This window comes from Spermophilus citellus (genome assembly GCF_964194105.1).
Source record: "Spermophilus citellus genome assembly, chromosome: 3".
In the NCBI taxonomy this organism is placed as follows: Eukaryota; Metazoa; Chordata; class Mammalia; order Rodentia; family Sciuridae; genus Spermophilus; species Spermophilus citellus.
This window is the reverse complement of record NC_138184.1, coordinates 159,883,469-159,911,262: the sequence shown is the minus strand read 5'-3', so window position 1 is coordinate 159,911,262 and position 27,794 is coordinate 159,883,469. Positions and strand designations below refer to the sequence as shown.

The 27,794-nt window shown below is 34.3% G+C and overlaps 1 protein-coding gene across 2 annotated transcripts in view; it reads right to left on the bottom strand.

Moving 5' to 3' along the window:
• Nucleotides 1–27,794, bottom strand: part of IMMP2L (inner mitochondrial membrane peptidase subunit 2) — an 883,542-nt gene that overhangs the window by 178,184 nt on the left and 677,564 nt on the right. For both annotated transcript variants that reach the window (XM_081285017.1, XM_081285018.1), the window contains exon 6: nt 27,576–27,678. In XM_081285017.1, coding sequence (XP_081141143.1) covers nt 27,576–27,678 — 103 coding nt within the window. The remainder of the gene's footprint in view (nt 1–27,575; nt 27,679–27,794) is intronic.

Sequence of the window (27,794 nt, the reverse complement as noted above, 5' to 3'; positions counted from 1 at the left end):
ACTCTACCAATGAGCCATAATCCCAGCCCCGTGATGCTTTCTATTGAGTTGTTTATTTGGTTTATTGTTTCCTTCATTTCAAGTATTTCTGATTTTTTTTTTTGTTTTTCCAGAATCTCTATCTCTTTCTTGAAGTAATCTCAGCACTGCATATAAATAATTAAAATAAAGGTATTGTGTCCACTACAACTAAAAATAAATAAATAAAAAGACTGGGGGAGATTTTAACATGCCAGGTCCCCATCTTCCAATCTCTTTGTTGGTGTTATCAATGGATGCCTATATTTTCTCCCTTATCTGTTTATTGGTATCATCAATGGTTGCCTGTATTTAGCTCATTTAGGTCATTCTTTAATTCACAGATCATTTTAATTATGAACCTTCTGAACTCCTTCTCTGACATTTCATCAACTTCTCTGTCTATGGGTTCTGTTATTACAGTATCCTGGTTTGTTTGGGGGCACTTTCCTCCCTTGTTTTTTCATGTTGTCTATTATGTGATTTCCTTTCTTTAGTGTGGATCTGAGATATTACCATTTCTACCCTATAATCTTGAAGTATCTGTGCGGATTATCTGTATCTCACACCTTTGTGTTGGGCTTCCAGACACTACTGCTGTCCCAGGAGGAATGCTACTGCAACTATAGGTGGTGGCAGCAGTAGCAGGAAGTAACTCAAGATAGCAGTGGTGGGGTTGCCCCAAGATGGATGTAACATTTTTCAGAGATGGGGCTGAAAGGGTGGGCCTTACACTGGCTTTGGGATATCTGCTCCAAGATGCCAAGCTCCAGCTGCTTCTAGGCCCTGTCTGCTTCTAGGTAGAGGCTACTGCATGGGGAACACTATGGGGATGGCTGCAGTGTCTCAAGATGGAAGAGGGTTAGACCTGGGCTCCCAGGTGCAGGGGCAGACCCAAGCTTATCCTAGGCCCTGTCTCCCATGCTGGTTAGTGAGGTGGGTCTAGGCCTGGCCTGAGCTCCTGCAGGGCTCTGTCAGCAGGATGGACTGGGGCCTACCCTGTGCCTGAGCTCCTGTGCAGGTCAGTGAGGCAGGTCTGAGCCGGGTCTCCTCCTAAAATTCTTTAACAAGTGTATTTATATCTCTACTGTTCCTTTTTGAATTTTTCTGTGGTTTTTGTTACAATCACCCCAAGAAACATAGGCACATAAAGGGTTATTTATGATTTTTCTTCTGGATTGTTTTAGATAAAACCATCCTTTGAGCCATCTTTTCATCAAATAATCTCTTTGAACTGGTTATCTGTGCATTGCCACATTTTAGACTCTTACATTGCACGAATAAATATGTTTTACTTTGAGGCCAATGAGTCAGTAAAAATTTGTCACTAATTTCAAATCAGAAATTATAATTTGAGATTCTAAAAACTATGGCAATCAACTGCATTCTGATCAGTTATCACCCCCCAATTTTACTGCTTATTTAACAATCCCTCATGCAGTATTCCTTTGACCACAGTATCCTTCTTAAGTGACTATGTTTCAGTAAAGGCAAGCTTATCTATATACTTATCTATTTATGTCACAGTGCTGGGCCCTTTTAGGAAACTGAGGCAGCAGAAACCCCCCCCCAACACACACCTGCATCAAATCCCAAGTTCTTATGATCAAGTCAGAAATATTTTAGATTTGTCCCTCAAAGTTCTAGGTGTGAGTTTATTATAAGGGATAAAAGAGGGGAAAGGGAACACTATATCAAAGGAGAGAGAGAGTCCTCTCAGAGAGGAGGGGGACAGTGTGTCCTTCATGTCTGCCATTATTATTGGGAGTAAAAGAGTTATTTCCTGATTTCTGTCCAAGTCTACCTTCTGACTATAGATTGATAATATAAGAACTGCATGGACAACCTCCAAGAAAAGATGTTGTGGCCCTCAGAGTAGGAGTTTTTAAGAAAACTGAGCCCCCTGTTTTTCCCTCAATTTACTGCCCCATTAATTACTCCATTACCCTTTGAATAGCCCCCACCAAGTTTTGTGAGGTTCTTGATATTTTGGCTTTCAAGGTGATGAGGTAGGGGTTGTGACACAGTGATAAGGAAGAGTTCTGGAGACTTGGTTACAAAACATGATGAGGATATGGTCCTGAAATGATAGGTTTTGTTAATTAAGATGGGTAGGGCTAGGGTTGTGGCTCAGTGGTAGAGCGCTTGCCTAGCATTGTGAGACGGGGTTTGACTCTGAGCACTGCATATAAATAATTAAAATAAAGGTATTGTGTCCACTACAATAAATATAAATAAATAAATAAAAAGACTTGGGGAGATTTTAACATGCCAGGTCCCCATCTTCCAAGTGCTTATCTGTCAGATAAGGCTGCCTGTGGCTTTCAGTCACCCTTCATGGTCTTTTCCCTGCTCACCCATTCATGGTATGATCAAGCTAACATTTCATGCTTTTATCTAATATTATTTAGGTATTCAATACTTTCACCTACTTTAGCAATATGTGAATTTTATGTATATAAAAATAATCTTTATTTATTTTCCCTATTACTTACATAAGATTATAAGCATCAAGAAATACATATATTTTACACATGTACACACACTTTACAAATGCTTTTTCATTTATTAATGTTAAAAATGAGTATTAATGGTGAAAAATGAATTCACACAAAAATGAAATTTTAATAATTCTCTTAAAGTAAAATTAAGACAGACTTTCCTGAAATGTTTCAAAAGGAAATTTAAATATTTTCCCTAACATTCAGCTTTGCACATCTTGCCTCTACTCTCCAATGATATCCTTCATCTCATTCTTATCAACTACACACAACCAATATTTACTCAGAGTTCTATTTCTTAATTATAAACAACTGTTTGAAGCTGTAGCTATGGCCACTGTATTTTTACCTTATAAATGTTATTGTCATGAACTTCCTGTTAGAAGAATGTTAGTAACAGATGGTGGAGCTTCTTGAGATACAAAATGAGACTTTGCATATCAATGCAAATCTGACAAGTGACTTAATCACAAAAGACACCCTCCTTCAAAAAACAATTAGCTGGCAGCATTGAGGATCCCAGGGAAAAAGTCATCTTAGACATAGCCTTTTCTTCATTTTTTCCTCTATTATTAATTAAGCAGGTTTAAGGCAGATTTCCATTTATGGTATTGAACCTTATGTCAGCTCCATTCTTAATGGGGGAAATAAAGTAAAACCCCTGCATTTCTTTTTTTCTAGATAATTTTTACTTCAAGAAGAAGACAGGCATCAGTATGTATGTATAAGCTGAAAATTGACATAAAGCAGAACTTCTTAAAAGAAGTTTAAGGTTCAACAAAGTGTGTGTAAGTACTGGGAGCTAGAAGAGTAAAAGACTAGAGAAGAGGTAAAAGCTTCTCTATGTAACACCAATAAAGGATCCTGTTGAACAAAGAGATTCCTTTGACCTTTGGGTAGTTATTAGGTACATGTAACATGTTTTTAAAATTATTTTTCAACAGCAAAAGCTGAACACAAATCCTTTTCTTTGAGTATCTATATTTTGGTTCAAATTTCAAGCTCTTTGCTATTACTGTACTTGGTGAAATGTCTCATTCAGGAAAGAGTAAAAAAGGATGAAAAACCTAATTTCAGCAAGAAGCCCGAGTGACAGAAAGAGAAGCAGAGATAGGAACCATGTTTGAGCAACCTATGTGGGTACTAGAGTTACAGAAATGGGAGCAAGTTCTAAAACAGCATGAAGGTAGTGGTTGGTGAACACTGAGATTAGAGTGCAAAGACAGGGAGAAGGCCAATTCTGCACCAAGAGATCACCGAGGATGAGTATCTTCTTCTCTTGGCATAATCCAGGTACCTAGTTAACAACTGGATTCTCCTTGCCACCTGACCTCCCTGGGGTCTCTCTCCCTGGGGTCACTCCATCTCACCACCATGAAGTCTCCCTATTTTAGTCTCCTCTTCCTCAAAATCTTAACTGCCTTTTCTAAGTAAGAATTGGCTAATCTTAGAAATTACTCAATGCTAAAAAAGGAATGGTAATGGGGATATTTACATTTGACCAAGGGTTTTACAGAAACACAAATTTTTGAACCTACAGAAATAAATCTCAAACTTGGACATTTCACATCTACTGATTATGGAAGATGGCAATATTCCCTAAGTCAAACCAAAGATACATAACTGCCTGCTCTGCCATATATCAACCCTGACAATATTTTACAAAATGTTCAAAGAATATAAATGCAAAAACAATGGCAGGTTTTCATGTAAAAATTAATTATACTTCTATGCACACAAATAATAAGGGAATTTTACTTAAAATCATTTTTATTTATGCTACCTTCATCTAATAACCTATTCATATGATAATTATTATTGTATGAATATATTAGACTTCTTGGACTATGCCATGGTTTAAATGAGTGTCCTCTATAGGTATGTGTTAAAGGCTTGGTCTCCCACAATGGTGCTAAGAAGAGGTAGTAGGATCTTTAGGAGGCAAGACCTACTGAGAAGTCCTTATGTCACTGAGAATGTACCCTCAGAAGCAATTGTTGAACCTTGGTTTCGTCCTCTTTCTCTTTGTTCCTGGCATGTGTTGTAAGTGGTTTTCTCTGTTATGTGCTCCAGCCATGAGGTGTTTCCCCTCCCCCCAGAGGCCCAAAGAATGGGGCTTCCTGATCTTTTACTGGACCCTCCAGAGCCATGAGCTAAAAGAAATCTAAGTTAATTGCCTCAGATATTTTATTAAGCAATGGAGAGCTGACTAATACAAGTTGCTATATAATAAAATAGTATTCACTGAATGGCTTAAGCTACATAAATTTTGCATTCATGGTTCTAGAGCCTGGAAGTCCCAGATCAGGGTGCCATCATAGTTGGGTTCTGGTAAGGGAACTCCTTTAGCTTGAAGACTGTAGTCTTTTCATGTTCTCATATGGTTGTGAAAGCTTTGGTATCTCATGTTCTTCTTAATAAGGACACTAACACTTAAAAGGGAGCCTGTCTTCCTCACTTAATCGAAACCTAATTACTTCCTCAAGGCCCCATTTCCGAATATCTATGAGTTAAGACTTTGACATGAGAGTTTGGGGATAATACAATTCAGTCCATAGCAATGATAGAATTCTTCTCCAATTCCTAAAACATTTCAGTAAGATGTATAAGCAAAATATTTTAAAAATTGAAAGTATTATCAATAAAATTATGTATTTATGTAGAGAGATGAGAGGTGAGAACATAACTATTATGAGAATAACTTCCTGTGTATTTTTTCATACCCAATTTTTGTGCATTTAATTACCCTTGAGTATCTCTCTTCTTTGTCCACATCTCTAGATTTCACTTCAGATCAAGTTTAAGGGCACTGTTATTACCTTCTGTGTGCAAGCAACTGCCAATCCCAGGTCCTCCAGGCCATTGTGTGAATTTTTTTATTTCCGTAGATGAGCCTCAAGCTCTTAGATATCAAAATTAAGCATGACTACACTCAAGTGCCATTCTCTGAAGCTGGCTGGTTTCTGAAATGCCTGAACTCATTATCCTGGCATGGAGGTTTCGGATGCTGACATTGCTCATTCCCTCACGTGCACTGCTTAGTCACAGGCGCTGTCACCCCAGGAACTCCCCATGGGTCTTTAGGGATCCAGATGAAAATAATCAACAAACAGAACTGCAAAACAAGCAATTAACTGAGGGTAGCTGACCTTCAAAGAGACACAAACCCAAACTGTGAGAAGTTTCTAGCTGTAGTTGTTTTTATTCTGAATACAAGGATCTTGTGAGCTGAAAAAAAAATGTGTAACCAACTTTAAAATTCAGTGATAGGGAAAGACAAGCATGAGGTATTGGGTGAGCAAGATTAGCTAAATCAAGCTAAGAAAAAGAACACCTGGTGTACATTATTTTGGCTAAGAATTTCTGCATTTTTCTTATGCCCCCAGCCCATTTTTTGTTTGTTTGAAACAAAAGAGGCATGAAATGTATAGATTCAGTAATTATAGCAATAATAGTTGTGGTACATCAAGACGACCCTCTGAGCTGATTTAGCCACAAGAATCAAAATCAATCACTCCAACTATAACCGTAGAACAGCAGGTTATATTGTCATCATTGTCATCATCCAATCTCAGCGCAGAGGCCAGGAGGTTCACATCATAGTGTGTTTATTGCATTTTTTATTCTACATTGCTCCAATCTAATCTAGACATTCATTAAACCTTTGACTGCTGGGCCCTGGGCTAGGCAAAGGGGTCAGACACAAAATTACTAAGACATTTTCCATCTTCAGAAAATCTCTAACACCAAAATAAGAACTGGCATTGGGCAGGCTTTGCTCTGTTTACACAAAGAGCCAGCTACCAACTTTAAATGAATAATTGCAATGTGAAAAATATCCCACTCAGCAATGTATTTGGTTCCTTTTACACAAAGTTTTCCTTAAATAAACTAGTCTGTCTCCATTATCCTTTCTACTATATAATCAATTTCTTTTTCTGGAAAATGGCCAGATTTTAAACAGCTCTTGAATTGAGGGTTGAGAGAATTTTCTGAGTAAGGAATAAATTTCTGGAATAAAATAGAAAAAAAAAAAGAATGAATAAGACTTTAATTATTTTAATAATCTTTGGAAAGGAAGCTGTTTTTCTAAAAAAAGAATTTTCCCTCCAGATAATTTATTATGCTTTATCATGGTGGATATTTTTACAATATAAATAGTTTCTTCAGCTTTTACTTGGTTGTACATAAAAAAACAAATTGCTCAAATAAGTGACAAATGGTGGAATTTTTGTTTTCAGAGTTCGGGAAAATCAAGTGGGTAGAAACAATTGTAGGTGGGGCTACTTAAAATTTTCCAACCAAACCTTCTAGTAAGACAAAATATATATTTAATTAACATTATCTTCCCCTTTTTTTTCAGATAATTTTCTAACAAAAATCTGATTCTGTCTTGGCTCCAGCACCTATAAGCTAGTGATATTTGGCAAGGTACTCACCCTCTTAGAACTCTGCTTTTCTTACAAGAATTAACAATACAAACTTTATAGAACTGATGAAAAGTGAGAATGAAACAGCATCAGTAAAGCAACAGTCTATATAAAAGGAAGAAGAGGAAGCAAGGAACATACAGCGAGCTTTGAGTCTTTTCCTGTAACAGAATAAAAGGCATCAAGGCACCTAAAGCCTAGAATGTATGGATTGCAAGCTGAAACTCAGTGCCATCCTTGGTTTAAAACAGAAAGCAAGTTAACTTTTACTGACATTTAATGGAATTGGACAGTGGACTTCAAAGGCATTCAATAAATTCAACAAATAGTTCTTGAAAATCTGATTCTATAAATTCAGATAACTGGAAATCATATGAAACTATATTTTTTAAAACTGAAAAAAAAAAGAAAAGGCAGAGCACTCACAATGTGTTTATATTCACAAGTGTTACAAAGTTTTAAAAAATGAGACTATCTAATCTGTAGAATGAAATGTCTTCCAAATTCCACTCTACCTGCCTAACAAACATCTCACAGACATAAATCCACACACCACTTGTTTAGTTTGTTACAAAACTGTTGACCTCTGGTTATGTGCTATGTGAGAACAGAAGGGCTCCCATAGGCCAGTGCTTCTCAAGGAACACCTGGCCTTGTATTACAACTGTATTAGTTTCATATATGAAATATTTGTGACGTTACAGCTTTCCAAAACCCACACAAGTCCTACTGACTCAGATTCTCCAGAAAGCTGGGAAATCTCTATTTTTAACAAGCACCTAGGGTGATTCTGAAGCACATTATTAAAGTTTGGAAAACAATACAGCATTTCAGTTCTGGGTTCTATTTAGAGAGCTTCAGAATGGAATGAGAAGCTTTGGCTCCATCCTTCTTCATACTAACCCAGAATTTTTCTCCTTCCACATAGATGTTTTTACCCTCAGATTTCAGATCATCCTGTAGTAAATGGACTTTGCCTTCTTACTACCCCAGAGTTAACCTAATAGCACAATATCTGTCCTTTAGACAAGAAATGCATTTCTCTCAGTGTCACTAAAGATTCCTACCACCCTCATTCCCACTTTGCCCTTCTTCTGGGTTTATTCAGCCTGTTCCACTGACCTACCAGAAAGTCCTGCTTTGCACCTAAAAGTAAACCTTTCCCTGGCACTGTTTCCTTGCCCTGTTTGCTTTGATTGAATCACTGTGTTTTTGTAAAGGAAGCCATTTCTCCTTCTTCCAAGAGCACCATGCACAAGCCTTCTTTCAAATTCCACTGGCCACACAATAAGCAAATTTCACACTGTTTTCCAAAGATATCTTCTTGAATACTTTCCAACGCCTTCTTATTTCTGAGCCAGGATAATATACTGGGGCTAAGCTCATTTGCAAGGCAGACATTTGCTTATCTATTTAACAAAAACGTATTGGATGCCTATTCTGAGCCAGGCCCTGTTCTACTACAGTGAACCAAAAGGATAAAGTCCAGTCCCTGACCTCATGAAGCTATGCATATGGAGGAAATTTTAAAATTATTAAAAAAGTAAATTTAAAAATGAAATAAGATAGTGTTAACACCTATGATAAAAATAAAACACTAATATCATGATAGCAGAATTGTGTGTGTGTGTGTGTGTGTTTTCCCTTTTAGATTGGATACACAGAAAAAAAAAAAATCTTCCCTAAAGTGGAGAAAATAAGGAGTTACACAGAGACCTCAAGGAAGAGGATCCAGTCAACAAAGGACCTTTGGCCATTTCATGGAACTGAAAGACAGAGCAGTACTAGCATACACATGAAAAAGAGGCAGGGGCCCCAAGACATGAGGACCCTGAAGGACAAGGTCAAGTGAATCAGAGAAAATTTCTTGGAGGAGGTTTTAAATTCTTATGGCAACAGAAAGTCATCATTGTGTATAGAAAAAGACCTAATTCAAGTGTAAGATGGCCCTAAAAGCCATGAGTACACTGGAGCTAAGCAGATGAAGAGCTGAAGTGTGCAGGCCACTTAGAAAGATATTGTGGTCTGATGTAATGGTGCCTTGAACTAGGGAGGCTGCTGCATAGAGGGAAGGCAGAAGATTGGAGTGTTCATGGTAGAAGTAAGGGGTCATGATGGTGAGTTGTATTTAGGGGTGTTGAAAAGTATAACAGCACCATGCCCTCTAACTTCTAGTCTTGCATAACTGGGTTGATGGTAGTGAAGGCACAATTAGACAGGCAATCAGTATAGATAGGTAAAATCCAGTCAGGTCAGATCATGGAGGCCAATTTGAGTGAGTCCAGAAAGCTGGAGATGGATTGAAATTCTAATGCCTTAAGAGCCCATTCTCCAGCCTTATCCACATAACCTTCCCTTGCTCCAACCTGTTGCTAAGGTAAACTGTCCCAGGGATTGTCCCTTCCTATAGGGAGTTACTAATTATGTCCCCTTCCTGCCCAGATCACACAATTTTTTGCCCCTCTGGTCCATCTGCTGCAAACCTTTTGGCCGTCCCACTGAGCATCTCCTGGGCCTAGTCACATATTCAGGAAGGAGAAACATAAGGGAAAAGAGAGCAGGAGAACAAAGGAAGCCTAGGACATATAAAAAGGCAAAACACCCTCACTTCTTGGGATACCAGGATACCAGCTCTGGCCCCATTCTCCCTCCTGGGAGAAGTCTATGTCACCCCTTTTAAAATAAACCCTGGGGCTGGGATTGTGGCTCAGTGGCAGAGCACTTGCCTTGCACATATGAGGCACTGGGTTCGATCCTCATAATCACATAAACATAAATAGATAAAAGTATTGTGTCCATCTACAACTAAAAAAAATTAAAAAATTTAAAAAAAAACCCTGCTTTATATTCTTGCCTCCATGTGTTTCTCTAATATTATATGAGGGAGCAGAACTCCTCACCCATAAGCAGTGGTATCAGTAGGGCCATTTGCTGAAGCAGGGTGGGGGTTATAGAAAAAAAGATTCATTTAAGAAGGAAGAGAATAGAGAATTTCATTTTAGACACGTTAAACTTGACCTGCTAAATGGATGGAACTGGAGAATATTATGCTAAGTGAAATATACCAATCCTAAAGAACCAAAGGGCAGATATTTTATCTGATATGAGGATGTTAATTCACAATAAGGGGGTGGGTGGCTAGGGAAGAATGGATTAGACAGAGGGGAATGAAGGGACAGGGATGGGTGGGAATATGGAGGAAGGAATGATAATAGAATGAATCAGACATTATGATCCTATGTGCATTTATGATTATATGACCTATGTAACTCTAATCACGTACAACCAGAAGAATGAGAAGTTATACTCCAATTATGTATGATGTGTCAAAATGCATTCTATTGTCATGTGTAACTACTTAGAACAAATAAAGAAATTTAAAAAATAAAAATAAAAAAATTGACCTGCTTATTAAACATCAAGTGTGATAAGCTCTGGAGATATAAATCTAAGCAGCAATGAATAAAACCAGCATTTAAAGACATGGGGTCATATTTCTTTGGGAGGACTTTATGGATAAAAGTTCAGAATTGAGGTAAGGGGCATGTAGAAATTTAGAAGTTTGGCAATGGAGGACAAAAATTTAAAAGAAACCTAGAAAGAAAAATGCTTGGTTATACAGGTTCAAGGAAGCTAAGAGAAGAAAATTCTCAAAATATTTTAAAAGGGACGTGTCCAACCATATCAAACACTGCTGGAAGACTGAGTAAGACCAATACATGGAAGAGATCACTGGTTTTCCTAACAGAAACATAACCCTGACAAACCCTAAAACAAGTAAGTGAGTAATCTCTTCACAGAAAGATGAAAAGGATAAAGACGATACAAAGAAAATCTTACTACAGCTTCAGAACTTTTAGAGGTCTTAATCTAAAATAAACTACAATGAGACAAACATATCATACAGACATTATATACAATAGAAATTTCTTTTTTTAATAAAAGAAATTCTATCTTGCACACATATTAAATCAATCTAAACACAGGTCTTAGAATTTGTCAGCACAGGATAGCCATTTTATTACTCCTTATTCAGGAGACAAAAGGGAATTTTTGTAAAGACTTATAATTAATTATTCAACAAAGAATAGCCAAGCCAAGTCTACAAATACACTGCTCCTACATACTGCTCCTAGGAGTACTTATCAGTCCTCCCTCTCATAGCAAAGCTGCCAAAAGCCTGATGATTAATACCAATCTCCCATTTGTTAAACAGTGCAAATCACCCTTTGTCATTTAAATTGCACTGAATTTGAATTTGCATAGGTTGCAAGTAGAGAACAGAATCTTGAAGCCACACTTAGTCTTAAAACAGAATACATTAATCTTTTCTGGCACTGCTTTCCACTAAACCACAGAACTCAATGCTATTCTTTGGGTGAGTCATGCTATAAAATTTCCAGTTGACTTATCCACAGAGAGATGGTACCACATGAAAGAGAGCCCACGTAAACTTTGGAGAGAAGTGAGCCTTCATGTTTTTAACCATATGTTTGGCTCTGACTTCAAATATATTATACTGAGACCATGGCTAACTACCAGGGCTCTGAAAACTCAGCAAACAAAAGAATGTGAACTAGGATTCTTTCATATTCAGTAATTCTTAAAACGGTTTTCCAAATTTCTTCCCAAGATCAGCATTTCTTAAAGTGTGGTCTTGGGACATATGTACCTGGTTATTGGTGCTTGGAAAATGCAGATCCCCAAATCTTTATGGGGTAGATACAAGCCATCTGCATATTTAATAAGGTCCCCAAGTATTTGCAAGGCATAGTAAAGTCTGAAAACCTCTGCCTTAATTTGTTTATAGTGGAGTATATTGCTAGATCTTTTTAGGTTTGGGTGTCTTATTGTTTCTTTATTCCCCAACTCATTTTACACAACATGGCTATATTATCATTCTTAACTTGTTGTTCTAACCATATTGAAAAGCCTCCTGTGGTGCTTCATGGCCTGCAGAATAATATCCAAACTTTACTATGTGATGTTCTAGGTCCTTAATAATGGCTCCAGACTTTGTCCTTCCCATAGTTGAACTCCCAGCCAAAACTGACCAAATACTCAACACCTGCTATAAAAACTTCCACTTCCATGCTTATGCTAACTTGTTCTCTACTTGTCCTCAAGTCCAAATTCTCTTTTATTCAAGTTCACTCAAGTCTTTCTAATTCCTTGCTAGAAATACGCACTTCTACAAACAGAAACGCCTGTTTCTGTTACTCCATTTGTACTTTTTACCTTTTATTTTATTATTGTCTATTCATTCAACTACCCTGTAGAAGTGGGCAACAACAACCCTCAGCAAAATAAGGTTTCCATGGAGATACTACAATTTTTATATAATGTTTCCCCAGGTCATTGTTGGTTGCTCCAAACTATAGTCACCATGATACCCCACCCCTTGACAACCATTGCTTGCTGCTGATGGAAACTTCACTCCAACTATGCCAATCACAGTCTGTTCTCATCTAGACCCTGCCCCACTGATCATAGTTAATTGTTCAGGACTGGCACCTGTTCCAAGAGAACTCTCTGAATTGTTCAGATCATTCTCTCACCTATAGCTCAAACTCAGATATGTAACACTGGGAAGCTGGCCATGGCCATGGCCAAGGGACTGGACTTCTGCTCAGCTTCAGAAGGGCTCCTTGTAGAAAGACAGGCATCTGTCTGTCAGGTGGGATGAGCCTGGGGTCCAGTCCTTCAGCTTTCATGGTTCATATCACTCTCAAAGCATTATTCAATGTTGTCTTAAGGGATACTATGGAAGAGCTGTCACCATATCAACAATTCATCTATCTAGTACATGTTTTTTGCCATTTTATTTTGCCATTTTATTATTTTTCTTTTTATGGTGAAGTTGAGTAGAGGAAACTGATTCATGCTATATTTATGAAAATTTAAAAAACAATTCCATTCACAAGAGATAATATTTATGTCTGTCTCTCTCTCTCTCTCTCTCTCTCTCTCTCTCTCTCTCTCTCTGTCTCTCTCTCTCTGGTTTTCTCTTTTTCTGTGAAAGATTATTGGACTTCCTCTTTTGTGGAGGGGAAGAAGAAACATATTTTGAGAACAGGAGAGAACCCCCCTAAAGAGGTGCTGGTGTGCAGTAAAAGAAATCAAGGGCTCGAACGACAGAATATGTGATGAGCTTTGAAGGCACTGTAATTTACTCTAGGCCCAGTTGGTATGCCACTGAGTAGGAAAAATATACAGGATAAATATAGCATATATAGAATATATTGTGCATCTGTAAATGATTTTGCTTTGCATGATTCATGATGTTTTTGGTTGGTTTATTTTTAAACAGGATTGGAATTATGGAAAAGCACATTTGAGCAGATATACTAATCAAAGCATCATGGTAATTGTCCCCATGACCATTTTAGTGTCTTTCAGGAATTGAAACAGAGAATACAGAAAATAAATTTATAAGGAGGACGGTCATCCTGAACCTAAAAGAGCATGATATATCAATCTAGGGTAATGTTCTCATAAACAGGCATATCCTATTTAAATTCTTTCCATAAAGGAGCATCTTACTCATAGTCTTTCTTATCAGATATTAAATTTACTTTGATGAGACAAAAAAAAAAAAAGGTATTATGTATAATGAACCTGAAAAGAATGAGGAGTGAGACAGGTAGGGGTAATGACAGAGTACAGAAGCATATAATAAAAATCACATTAATATAATATTATTATACAAAACACATAAAGGCTGTAGGAAGGCTTTCCTGAAATCGAATAGTAGTTTAAATAAACTCTTTCATCTAAAAGGAAAAATACTTCTGATAAGTATGGTGGTTTTTTTTAAATTGAAAAATAGAGAAGCATTATGTGACTATAATGTAATTGAATCAAATCAGAAGTTACTCTTGAAAACTTATTTAAAGTTCTTCATAAAGTATATTTATGTGACTCAATTGTATAATACTAGTTTTAAAACCAGCCATTTAACCAAAAATGTCCATCTGGGCACAAGAGGCTATTTAAGAACTATGCACATTGATGAATGACCTTTTAAATGGCCTTGCTCATTTTGTGCTATTAGTTTTCATTCAATGCAGGATAACACATTAAATCTAGAAATATCAGAGCAATGAAACAATACCTTTAGATTTAAAGAATTCCTTCATTCTAGGAACTTACCAGTCCCTATTCAGAATGTAAATTTTCTTTGAAAGACTGAGAACATACCTATGTTTTTTAGGTTTATTTATTTTTTTGTTTTAATGACAGAATAACACAATAAAGTTTGTTTTAAAAGCCATGTATCAAATATTTTAAGAAGATTATAATTTTCCTTGACCAGTATCTTTATAATTTCATAATGATTCAAAAAAATGACATAATTTATAATCTCATTAAGGTTTTTTGAAACAAAACAATCTACACAAATAACCTAAATACAATCATGGCTCTTTTGAGAAGAATGTTTCATTTGTTTGCTGCTTTACAACAAATTCTGGACTAAGAGGGTTTAAAGCCTCTGTGGGGAATAGGCAGAGGCACTTTACAACAATGCTTTGAAAATGGTTTGGTCAAAGCTTTTCAAATCCAAATCAAATGACTGATGGTCTAAATAAAATTTTAGCCTTAAATAATTGTTAATCTAAATTAGGTTTTAGTTAATAGTTATTATCTTGAAAAAAAATCAGACCTGCTGATTAAAAATAGTTCAATATTTCATAACCTGAAGAAGACTTGAAATTTCATCTTGTCTTTCACCGATTGTACCCTAATTTCAATCTACACTATCAATATACTTGTTTAAATACAGTACTTTTATTTGCAGGGGAGATTAGTTAACATGAATTGAAGTTAGCATAAAAAGTCTACATTATTCCTTCAGAAAAACAAATACATCTCTTTTCAGAAATTTTAATTTTGAAATACACAAACTTGTACTTTAAATAATAATTTTAAAGAACAATAACACATTTTTAAAAACCATGTTTTTCCATTGGCCAATTTATTAAAATACTGACTTCTCTGTGGTATTTTTTCATGAGCTCCCACATTATAGGAATCACCCACACCTTTAGAAATATGTGAGAACTTTAGAAAAAGAACTGAAAAGGCCTCTGAAATGAGTGGGTCATCAAGTGACATGGATGTGAAATAAAATAACAGAACAGACCTTTGAGCAGAATACTTGCCAATAAAGTTTAATGAATACTGAGCAATACTGGTTTATCTGTCCCAAGGTCAGAGAAGCAAATATGAGCTTTATGAGGAGGCTACCCAGTTCTAACTGGGTAGCCAAGACTTTCTGCTCACATGTCTCTTCATGTGCTCTGAAAACTAAAGAATGCTGGAGACATCACTTCCTCACTTCTATTTTTTTTTTTTTTTGGTCTTTCACATAAAAATGCTAACAAAGATTTATAATCATGTATGCTTCCTGTGCTTAATTTTAAGATTTGACCCATCAGAAGTAATTGTAAAGGCTATTTCATATTTTAGCTGGTAAGTTATTCTAGGCAGCAGAATCTAACACATCTACAATTAATTCTTGACTCCTAAGAACTTTCACATCAATATACTTCTCCATATTTTTATTGCTGCCACCTTAGTCTAGGGCCTAATCATTTCTTACTGGAATCGATACTATCATCAAGTAATTGCATTCTCTACCTATAGTCTATTTTTGATCTCATCTTTCATTCAAAATTTTCCCAAATCAGTCTTGCTAAAATGCCTCTTCTAAGTTACTCTCCTGGTCAAAATGTAATGGTTTTTCAAGGCCTTCTAGATAATGTTCACATTTCTGATTTTCCTATTCAAGTCTAACATAATCAGTTCTTAATCAATTTTTCTAAAGTCGTCTAGTGCTGATTCAGGAGTGAACAAACCTCTTCCATATGCACCAGATAGTAAACATTTGAGCATTTGTGGGCTAAAAGTCTTTCCTGCAAGTACTTAACTCAGCCTTTGCCAAGGGAAAGCAGCCATAGTCAAACCAGAGCATGTTTTTGTTCTGAAAGAATTTTGTTTTTTTTGTTTTTTGTTTGTTTGTTTTTTGGTGCTGGGGATTGAACCCAGGGTCTTGTGCATGCAAGCAATCACTCTTCCAACTGAGCTATATCCCCAGCCCCTTGTTTTGTTTTGTTTTTTTAAACAAAAACAGCTGTGGGCCAGACTTTGTCCAAAGGCCAAACTCTGCTGTAGAAGAACCTTTATCATTGCACAGTTACATTGTCACACATTGGTCATTAATTGTGTCACCAATCAGTTACTAACCTGTATTCCCATTTCTAAGCTATAGGGATGCAGGATGAGTTACCTCCTGTACATGATTTAGCAAACTCATTCTCTTCTACACATACACATTCAATTAGACTACAAAGGCTGCGAAGGATAACTGACTGAGCCAGAAACAAAGCTTCATATTAGTTCTGGAAGTGGTCATTTTCTAGCACAGGTAGGCAGGGAGAGAATAATGTGCCAAGAGAGAGGGATGGAAACATAATGGTTAATTTAGGGAGTAGTCAAGGCATTGGCAGGCATGGATAAAGAGAAATGAATCCAGAAAAATTTGCCTGGAGAAAGAGTCAAAAGGGTTTTAATGTAATCCCAATGAATTTAGACCAGTTCCTTTGAGTCACACTGCACTGTTTCCTGATTCGTACATTTTTGAGGAACCAATATATCACAGATTTCATAAAAATGAATCGAAGAACACATAGGTCCTGTGTCACTCAAGATTTGGCATTCAACACATAAAAACTTTGATTATTTTACTCTTAACAAACAAACACTAATAAAGAGCGAGAAGAATATTTCCCCACATTTCTTATGTTCTAAGCAAAAGGTGACTGAGTCCAAATGCCATGAAAGTTTGCTGCTGGTTGATCACAGGGAGGGTTTCAGCCTCAGGGAAGTTGTAAACACTCAGCTAGGAAAAGCAAGGAATTAAACAACTTGACAAGCCGCCTTCTCAGCAGGAAGTACCATTTGCCAGGAGAGCTGAGTGTCCCTTTCCTGGCTTCTCTTCAAGTTTCAGCTAGTGATTCAAGCGGTTCTTAGGAGAAGAATATTCACTACAATTGTGCATGACCACATGAAAATCTTTTTATGAATATTATACAATTCATATCACTTTTAACTCAGGCTCTAAGATGCTTGGATAATGATGCTGACTCTTTACATTGACAACCATGTGAAAATTGAACCCTAAATCTGTGAATAGATTTACTGTTATAAAAATATGAAATAAAGTTTAATAATTTCATTATGTACTTTAAAATTCAGTTTTAGTTAAATAATTTTGATGGAATTTATAACCTAATAATAGTAATTTGTATGTTGCCTTTTGTTTTTAAAAGACATGCTTTAATAATTAACAAAAATATTTTTTGAAAAAAAATTACCTTTTACTATTTTACATTTTTTGTTCATTTGCATTTTCAATTAAATATTTAAGTTGCCTATTATCTAAATATAATCAGATATCATCTTAATCTTTTATATTGCCATCAGTTAAGTACAATTTATGGAGGTATATTTATCAAGTTAAAAAACATTACATTTGACAGTTTGCTAACTTGATTTATACCTACTAAATATTTCAGATGTGTGGTATATGGACCTCCATGATTTTGCTCTTACAAATATTAGAGAAAGTCTAATATTTAGACCTCATAAATATTAGAGAAAGTCTAATATTTGTGAGTAACATGGAGTCACTGATGCCACTATCCTGAATTTTTATTGTTATTACTATTTTAAATGACAAATGCATTAACATGATGTCTTGTTTTGTTTTTTTAAAGAGAGAGAGAGAGAGAGAGAGAAGAGAGAGAGAGAATTTTTTAATATTTATTTTTCAGTTTTCGGTGGACACAACATCTTTATTTTATTTTTATGTGGTGCTGAGGATCGAACCCATGCATGCCAGGCGAGCACATTACCGCTTGAGCCACATCCCCAGTCCATGTCTTGTATTTGTTAATGATGAACATACACACATCATGTACAAGACCTATTATACTAGTAAAACTTGCATTTCGGTCTCAATATCTGTGCAGATTCTTCTGGGTTTAATCGACAATATAATATTTATGAAAAATAAGTTTGGAATGTTCCTTCTGAGCCTACATCTTTATTTCTCTTTCCTAACCTGCACTGTCAGTGACCTTTAGCATTGACAAAGTTGAACAGTAGAGGTAAGAGTGGGCTTTCTTGCATTGTTTTGATTTAAAAGGGAAGGCTTCTAACATTTCTTCATTGAGTATAATAGGTGTCGTAGGTTGATAATAATGTCTTAAGAAGCACAATGATGTTCTCAGAGTTCTTTTCAGAAAAATCCTTAGTGACAAGAGAATGAAGTAGAGGAGGAGTCATATTACAGGAATCACTTCTAATTTAGTGCCAAAGCTATGGGCCTGTGGTGCCCCATCAGTGGAACATACCTCATGGCTCTGATTCTGACCATTGTATTAAAAAAATATATTTTCACTTGCTTGATTTACCAAGTTAGACAATTTTTAATATGCCACAGTTTTCTAGGGGTCTTACTATAGATAATGTCTAAAGGCATAGTTACTATGGTTCATTATAGGTTACATGCAAGGTTCCATTATACTGAAAACAAACAACCAAATCACTTATAATCAAAATGACCTTAACTTTGTCTTCCAAGTTATTTTAGTATATCAATGAGATAATGACAAAGAATAGACTTTCTAAAAATTACCCGACAAGCTTTGAAAACATAAAAATTTCTAAAAAAAAGCTATCTCCAAGAATCTCAACCAGAAGATAATTATTAACATAGTTTAAAACTTATAAAGTCATTTACATAATTTGCTATTTATTAAGGTAGGTGGAGAGCAAAGAATTACCCAGCAAATATTGTATAAGTATACAGCAATTTAAACGAGGCCATTCAATCTAAAACCTTGACTGAGAGTATATTTGACTGCATATTGTTCTCTTTAATCCCCTCATATTTCACAGTTTCTATGTAGATCCAGTTATGTAGTCACTAGTTGATTCTTAGAAGTATATTAAGGGCTATAACCCCACTTTTTAAAAAATTCTGAGAGCTTATAAAATTGGCAAATTAATACCCCTGCATATATTTCAGTAAATCTTGACTCCTGACCCACTGTCAGTAAATACACACTTCTAATAAAATGAACCGCATTTAATCCTATAACTAAATGGCCCTCAGGAACACTATCTGCCATAGCAATGAAATCTAATGACAATTCTTCTGACATTCTCCTATGTGAAAATGAAATCATGTGGAAAATGATTTCTACACTAGCAGAATAATTAAGATAGAGGATAAATTTTATTTGGCAGAAATGAAAGTTTAGGTTGTGCCTGTTCTTAGGGGGAGGGTATGATAGTATTTATTTCATTCCTATTTTATATTTCTATGTTTTCTTCTTAAAATCATGTATTTTTGTTGAATGTCATAATTAAACACACAAAAAAATCTAAGCAAAAATGAAGTTAATCCTGAGGGACTCTTTGTTTCTTCTTCCTGTAAGGATATTTCTCCAGTTTGAGAATTGCTCCAGACAATGGGCTCTCTTCTGAGACTTAGCTATCTTACACAGATATTTTCATTTCAATGATATTCATTTTCATTGGTTTTAGCCTTTTCATGAAATGCATGCCTTTGTCTAAACCAGTCAAATAAAAAGTCATACCAAAAAAAAAAAAAAAAAGTGGGTTTGCCAGGTTCTAATACTGTTAAAGGTAACTGTGAAAAACAATTGAAGAAAATCACCAAGGTAAGAATTACAAAACTATTGTTATTATTATTTTTGCTATAAAATATAGATTATTTTAGTTTTAACAAAAATTTAATGAACAATTATGTACTATAAAATGAGGAAATACAGCCAATTAAAGTCTAAGCAACATTGCTCAAGAATGTGTGAATAGAGCACTTTACTTGGATGCTGTCAACACAGTCTAATGATCTTTTTCTTTATTTGAAAATGGCTGGTTTTAAATAAAAGCTACTCTCACAGTTTTAGAGAATTTATCCAAAGAAAATGCTGTACTTCATCAAGAAATAAAATGAAATGTCAATTCATTCTCATAAGTCCACAAGATTATCCTGTATTGTATGAGAATATTTTCAATGCAGCTGAAAGCCATTAACCACTCCAGGCACAAATCACTTCATTCACAAAGTACACAGCATCTAAAGTGCCAATGTAATGCAATATTTTACCATATAGTATTTTCACTAATTCTAGAATTGGTTCTATTCTACCAAATTCTCCTGGGAGATTTTCATAGTTTTTCTTGTAGGATTTTAGTACCTAAAAGTACTACTTCACCAAGAGGCCCTGTCATATCACCATTTGGAGAACTTACACTGCTGTAATGACTTGATTGCCTGTCTCCCCTCTAATCTATCCTTCCTTGCTCACAGGGGTATACACCAGATATCATAGCACCTATGGACCCTCTCACCTGCTCCTTCTGGGTTTCGAGTTCTATTCATGCTTGGCAACAGTGACAAAAGGTTTAGGAAGATTCACAGGCTCAGCACACACCCCTTATTATCCATGACTTGAATCTTTGCTCTTACAATCTCTGAGCATTTTTTAAATTTCCCAAATAACTGTCTCAATTCATTTTTTTTTTTTGCGATATGGTTTCAGTAGTATCAAAAAGTCCCTTCCTTTCATCCTTCCTGTAACTCCAAGAATCTTATTCTTGCAGCCTTAATCAAAAATTGAATTTTTTGTTAATAATGTCAAAAAAATTCAAAACAGGTATGACAGACACTAAACCTCTTAAAATGTCCATTATGTGTGTGTATGTGTATCCTACACACACACACACACACACACACACACATATATATATATATATATATATATATATATATATATATATATACACACACACACACATATATATCCTAATCCATCAACCTCTCCCTAGCTAATATAAAATATAATTCTTGTTTCTCCTGATCCATTCCACCTATGACATTCTACAGGCCACAAACCAAGATGGAAACATAGCAGAAGCTCAAAAATGTGTCTTTAAGGCTTAAATGAAAGACTTTCCATGGTGTGAAAGCATAAACTTTACTTTTCTCTTTTATTTTTCCACTAGTTTTTAAAAGTGAAAACTTCTTTGCATTTCATGAATTTCAAAAGGAATTCTATGAAATTTTAACCTTTGTTTCTCATACTGTCTTATATATCATCACTTTCAGATTCTCCAGCTCATTTCATTTATAAATATTATTTCTAATGCTCATTTATTGCTAAAATTTCCATCTCCAAATAGGCATATTTCTTTTAAAAATGCTCTAGAGGGCTGATATTTTATTTAGCTAGGTATCAATAAAATAAGTGATTGAATTAAATATTTTTTTAATTACTTGGAACTTAAAAATCATTTAAAGTATAAATTATAGTTTTTCATTCTTGAATAGACAGAGTACCATGATAATTTCTGCACCCAAATGGTTCAGTTCTTCTTCATGGTTCCTGCACAGAAATTGCTCACAAGGTGACACAATGATCACCTTGTCCTATAAATCAAAATATAGCCAGGCATGGTGGTACACACCTGTAATTCCAGCAACTAGGGAGGCTGAGGCAGGAGGATCATGAGTTCAAAGCCAGTCTCAGCAACTTAGGGAGAACTAAAGCAACTTAGTGAGACCCTGACTCAAAATTTAAAAAAAAAAAAAAACTAATTAATTAATTAATTAAAAGGGCTGAGGCTGTAGCTTGGTGGTTAAGTGCCTTTGGGTTCAATACCTAGTGCAAAAAAAAAATACATTCATATATTTCGAAAAGGTTATCTTTGTCTTCAAATGCTTAAACCAACACTGTTTTTTTCTAATGTCCTTTGATCCATGTTGCTAAATTATTTACTTTAGATGCTAAATATATTATTTAGTTTTGATTTCCTTTTAGATGCTAGAATTTCTATTGTGACATATTTCCAAATGATAAGTCACTATGCAGCACAGAGTGAAAGTATCTAAATTGCTCCTGACTTAAAGATAAACAAAATTAGAACATATACAAGTTAAATGGAAACCATGGAAAGAGTCATATTTGTATTTTTCACCAAAAGAAGAGAATACCTCTGCATACTGGAATGAATATCTATAATACGTGGAAGAGTGAAATGCATATGCATTTTTAATTGATGAAGAGTTTGCTAATCTGGAGTAGTCAAAAATTATTACTCAAAAACTCACAGCCATGCATGTACACATACAAACACAAATGTAAAATTTGTTTTTTATGTGCTTCTGCCATTACTAGTATACAGAACATACATAATTATCTATAATAGTTACTTTAGGGTGCTGAAAAGACCAACATGACTATTTCAGAAAATGTGTTAATGTCATCAACATGGAAATAGGAGTGGTCAAGTGAAAGATACTATTTGACAAAGGGAAAAAAATTACTAAGAGAAACATTTAGAAAATATTTCAAGCAATCACAAACCAACATATCAGAATCATTGAATATCTTTATTATGTAATCAAGTAAAATCAAGTAGTAATATGTACTGAACACTTCTAGGCAACTATCATAATTTTAAAAGAAACTTATAAAACAATCTCTGGATATATCTAGAAATTCAAACTGAAGTCATAAATTAGTGAATTCATATTATGAGAAGAGAGACTATTTTCTCTTATTGATCAATAATTCAAGAGGTTTATTATAAATATATATCATGGAGATAGTATTATGCATAATAGAAACATTTTGTATCCAATCACTTCTGCGATATTTCTCCCTATGGTCATAGCAATATGGAACTTAGAGCTAGCATTAAACTTAGAAGTCATTTGCTTTCAACCATCTTAAACTTATTTTTAAAAATTACTTTTTCTGATGATAAAAGTAATTAATTTTTTTTTGCAAAAGTTTTAAAATATAGACAAGTATAACAGAATAAAGAAAAAAATCAACCAGAGGCATTAACAATTGAAGATAATCAATATATATTCAGTTCTTTATTTTTATATTATTCACTTAATATCATGAATATGATATCATTAAAGTTTTTCACAAATACAGATTTAAATGACTGTATGTTTCATCCCTGGATAAACAGTGTTTTGTTTTCTTGCAGTTCTATATTAGTTTACTTAGAATATTCATTAAAATTTTGGTTGTGTTTATATATATGTATATGTATGCACATATTTATATTTGCTCATTTATCATTAAGATGGACTTAGAGGAAAGACTTTTATCTTACTCATGAAAAAATGTAAGGCCATACAAATTAGTAGAGAGTTCCATATCCAAGAATATCTGATTTTCTGTTATATCACCTATGTTTGTAAGAAAGTGTACTAGTTTCTTCCCAAAATGTTATCCTCAACAAATTAGAAATGTGGGCTGGAGATGTGGCTCAAGCGGTAGTGCACTCGCCTGGCATGCGTGTGGCCCGGGTTCGATCCTCAGCACCACATACAAACAAAGATGTTGTGTCCACTGAAAACTAAAAATAAATATTAAAAAAAATTCTCCCTCTCTCTTAAAAAAAAAACAAATTAGACATGTAGGTGTCAGAATAAAAGTCATCTCAGATTTCTCCTCCTGTTGTAACGTGTTCTATGGCTATAACTCAATATCAATATTCATTCATAGAATCATTCAATACTCTCTAGAGCCTACATGTAGTTATGATAAACTGAATCCAAAAAATAAATGATTATATAAAGATAAAAATAGTAAATAATAAGCCAGAAAAAAAAGAACAAGAAGCTCTCTTTCGTAGTCTTTAGTACATTATAACTAAAAGTCTGCTTGAATATGAAAAAAGTCAGCTCTATTATGATTACCAATGGCAGAAATTTAAATTGTATAAATTCTATGGTAAAATATAATTACTGTTCAAAGAGCTAAAACATTAAAAAAGCAGTTGGAAATACTTCCTAAGTTATTTGGCAAGAAAGTGAAAATGAAAAGTTTCAATCAATTTCTAAAGGCAAAATAAGCATTCTAGACAATCCTGCCTACTTTTAGATAGGCTGTTAACATCAAGGAAAGCACATTACCTACTTCCAAAAGGGAAGAGAATCAACCACCTATCTGCAAAGCCTGGTGCTCACTCACTTTACATACAATCTTGAAGCATGTGATTGATAAGCCAAAAAGTTTCACCAAGAACTTTCTTAGAGGAATATAATAATTTTAACACTCCCTATGTTTTTAAAAGTGTGAAACTTACATTTTAGTATTTAGGATTAGAAAAAACATTAAAATAATGAACAAATTATTCAGATAACCATTCATTAATAAAGAAGTGCAGTAAGAAATCTTTACATTCAAACCTCACAGCTTAGCTTTAAGAAAAACGTGTGGGAATTTTAATTTAACTTCTATTCTCCTCTATCCTTTTAACACTTGTGTGGGAGTATCACTAAAGATATGTTTTCCTAGTTATAAATCCTTGGAACACAAAACACAAGAGCACAATATAAAAGTTAAAGTATTATATGTTAAAACTTATATAGTACAAGTAAATTAATGCATGACATGACAAATATTTTCCTTCATGTAAAAAGGTACTTCATCTAATTTTGGCAAATGAAAATGACACAGTTTACTGAATGGAAATCGATAACTTGGTCCAATTTATGAATCAAAAGTCAGTGTGCAAAAATATTTTTCTATGCATTAAAAAAATTTCAAAGTTGTTTTGTTTCTTTGACTCCAGGTATAGTAAAGTAGATTTTACTTAAAAATATAATTTAAGTCTTTAGTACATTATAACTAAAAGTCTGCTTAAATATGAAAAAGTCAGCTCTATTATGATTACCAATGGCAGAAATTTAAATTGGGTAAATTCTATTTAAAATCTTCTCATGAGATTTACACTCATGAGAAGGATGTTTTCTTTCTTTACTTTTTATAAGATATAAGACTTAAGATATTACATGTGAATATTTCCACATTTTATGTGCTTTCATATGGATATATTTGTATTCAAAGTTCAATGATTCAAAACACCACTATGAAAAATATAGGAGGAATAGGGGCCCAGGAAGATCTGCACCATAGGTAGGACACTAAGGAGAAACATGTGTAACTCCCACTATCCTGGTTATCAACTCTCTCCATTTCTTTCCTAAATGAAAAAGCATAAGAAATACAACTATGGGGGAATAATATTAATTATATCAATCAATCACACCAGCTTTAACTTAATAAAAAAGCAAACCAATGTCAAATTTTATAAATTTATTATTAATAAATAATTACCACACACCTGACAACAGATAGAAAATAACATTTTTAATACTTCATTTCAAAATCACTATCCTAACCAATTAAAACCCAACTAAATTTAGCTAACATTTTAATGTGGAGTTGGCCCAAAACATGATACATTAATACATTTAATATATTGATAAAGGAGAACTAAAACTGCATTGATGTAATTTATGTTCACTTTCAACTTGCTACTTGATTTCTTCACAACAGACACTTGAGCTATACAAAGTGACCCCACATTTCCAAAATTTCTAGTCTGTATCTCGTTTTTGATATGTATTACCAAGACTAAATTTTATTTTTGATTAATAATTATTAATCAGTGAAAGTAAAGGACTTAGAAGATTTGTTTTGTTATCATAATCAGAAAAAAAGAAATAGGAATAGTCTCCTAAAGTTTTTCCCACTAGTCTATACCCTTATCCAACTTTAGCTCCATTATTGAACTTTAAGACAAAGTTGAGTTAAAGTGGCTGCTCTTTTAGTGGCATTGATCTTTCATAATACGTAAAGAAAACTTTCATTAGAGATCACCAACATTTAATTTTAGATAAAATTATGTGGATAAATTTCATTTCAAAAACATATAAAGGTACTCAGTCTTAAATTATAATATGTATTGAGAACAAGTATAAATATGCCTAGCTTTACAAAAATCTGATGGTAAGGCTGCTAATCAGAATTAGATACCACTTTGATCAGTAAAGAGTCTTCATATAACAAATTATTGCAATAATATAGAGAGAACTTTTGTAAGATGTACATTGAAAAAACTCCAAAAATATCAGTTCAGCCACATATTTTATAGAATATCAGCATAAAGCCTATCTGCAATTATTGTATAAATTAAAATTCTAATAAAATATTACTTATGACTGTTATCCCCAAAATACACCACTTTGACATAAAAATTACTTTGAGTTAAAGGTACTTGAAAAACAGCTGATAGATGAAGGACATATTAATTTTCCCCTTTTCTTTCTGAAAACAAACTAAAACTCTGTTCTAGTACTTGCCCTCCTTCTAGTAAAGACAGGAAACATTCTTGGAGAGTCACAGCTGAGAAAATTCAGCACAAGTGTATCTTGTTAAAATAATTCTTATCTTCCTTTAGCTTCCTCATATAATTTAGTTATTTTTCTGTATTACCTTTATTGGTTCGACCTAATACAAAAACAGATAGATATTGCCATTTCTTTAAGTCTTCATTTCCTTATGAGAGCTCTTGTGCCACTTAAAACTTACTTTAAATTTGTATGTTTTTTTTTCTGTTAATCTGTTTTATGTCAACTTAATTCTCCGGCCACCTTGAGAACCTGAGAGGGTAAAATTTGCCTCTCTTATAGTTATAAATATGATTTCTATTAATATTGTACTTCTCAAAAAATTATTTATTCTAATTTGTTATATATGACAGCAGAATGTATTTCAATTCATAGTACACATATAGAGCACTATTTTTCATGTCTCTGGTAGTACACAAAGTAGAGTCACACCATTCTTGTCTTCATACATGTACTAGGGATAATGTCGTCCATCTCATTCTACTGTCTTTCCTACACCTCTATTCCCTCCTTTACCCTCCCTCTCGTTTGTTCTGTCTAAAGTTCCTCCATTCCTCCCATGCTCCTCTCCATTCCCTATTATGGATTAGCATCCTCATATCAGAAAAAAACATTCGGCACTTGGTTTTTTGGGATTGCCTAAGGTCACTTACCATTATATTCACCAATGCCATCCATTTACCTGCAAATGCCATGATTTTATTCTCTTTTAATGTTGAGTAATATTCCATTGTGTATATATACCACAGTTTCTTTAACCATTCATCTGCTGAAGGGCATCTAAGTTGGTTCCACAATGTAGCTATTGTAAATTGTGCAGTTATAAACATTGATGTGGCTGCATTACTATAATATGCTGTTTTTAAGTCCCTTGGGTATAAACCCAGGAGTGGGAAACCTGGGTCAAATGGTGGTTACATTCCAGGTTTTCCAAGGAATGTCCATAATGGTTTCCATATGAGGAACAATTTAAAAAAATTATGCCTATGTCTTTTATACATTGAATGTGCTAACCACCAACTAACAGCATATGCTGTTTTCACCTGTGGGTGAAAAAAAGATATTCTAACTAAGACCAAGTAGCTGAAAACACCTTTTAGTAATTTTTTGAAGTAGTCTAAATTATTTTCCATTATTTTACACATACAGACATACACATGTGTGAGATAGTTTACATATCTTTCTTTCTATATTTAAAAGGAAATATTTGAACATAAAATGTTACACTATAAAATTCCTAATTAGTCTTTACTGAATTATCCAAATGACCTATTTTCCCACTTTTGACAACAACATGAAAAGATGACTTACCGGCCCAAAAGAATTACTGTCAAAACTGTGTCCATGATGATCACCTTCAACCCAGATATGACCACGGGGGACTTTGACATACCGGTTTTTGTGTCCCATGGTTCTAGAAATGAAAAGTGTAACCACTGAGGTAAGAGCAGAAATCCAATAGCTGAGCATACAAGCTCAGGAACAGCAGAAATGTCACAAAGATTCAACCAGTTAACCATGAAGTCAGTC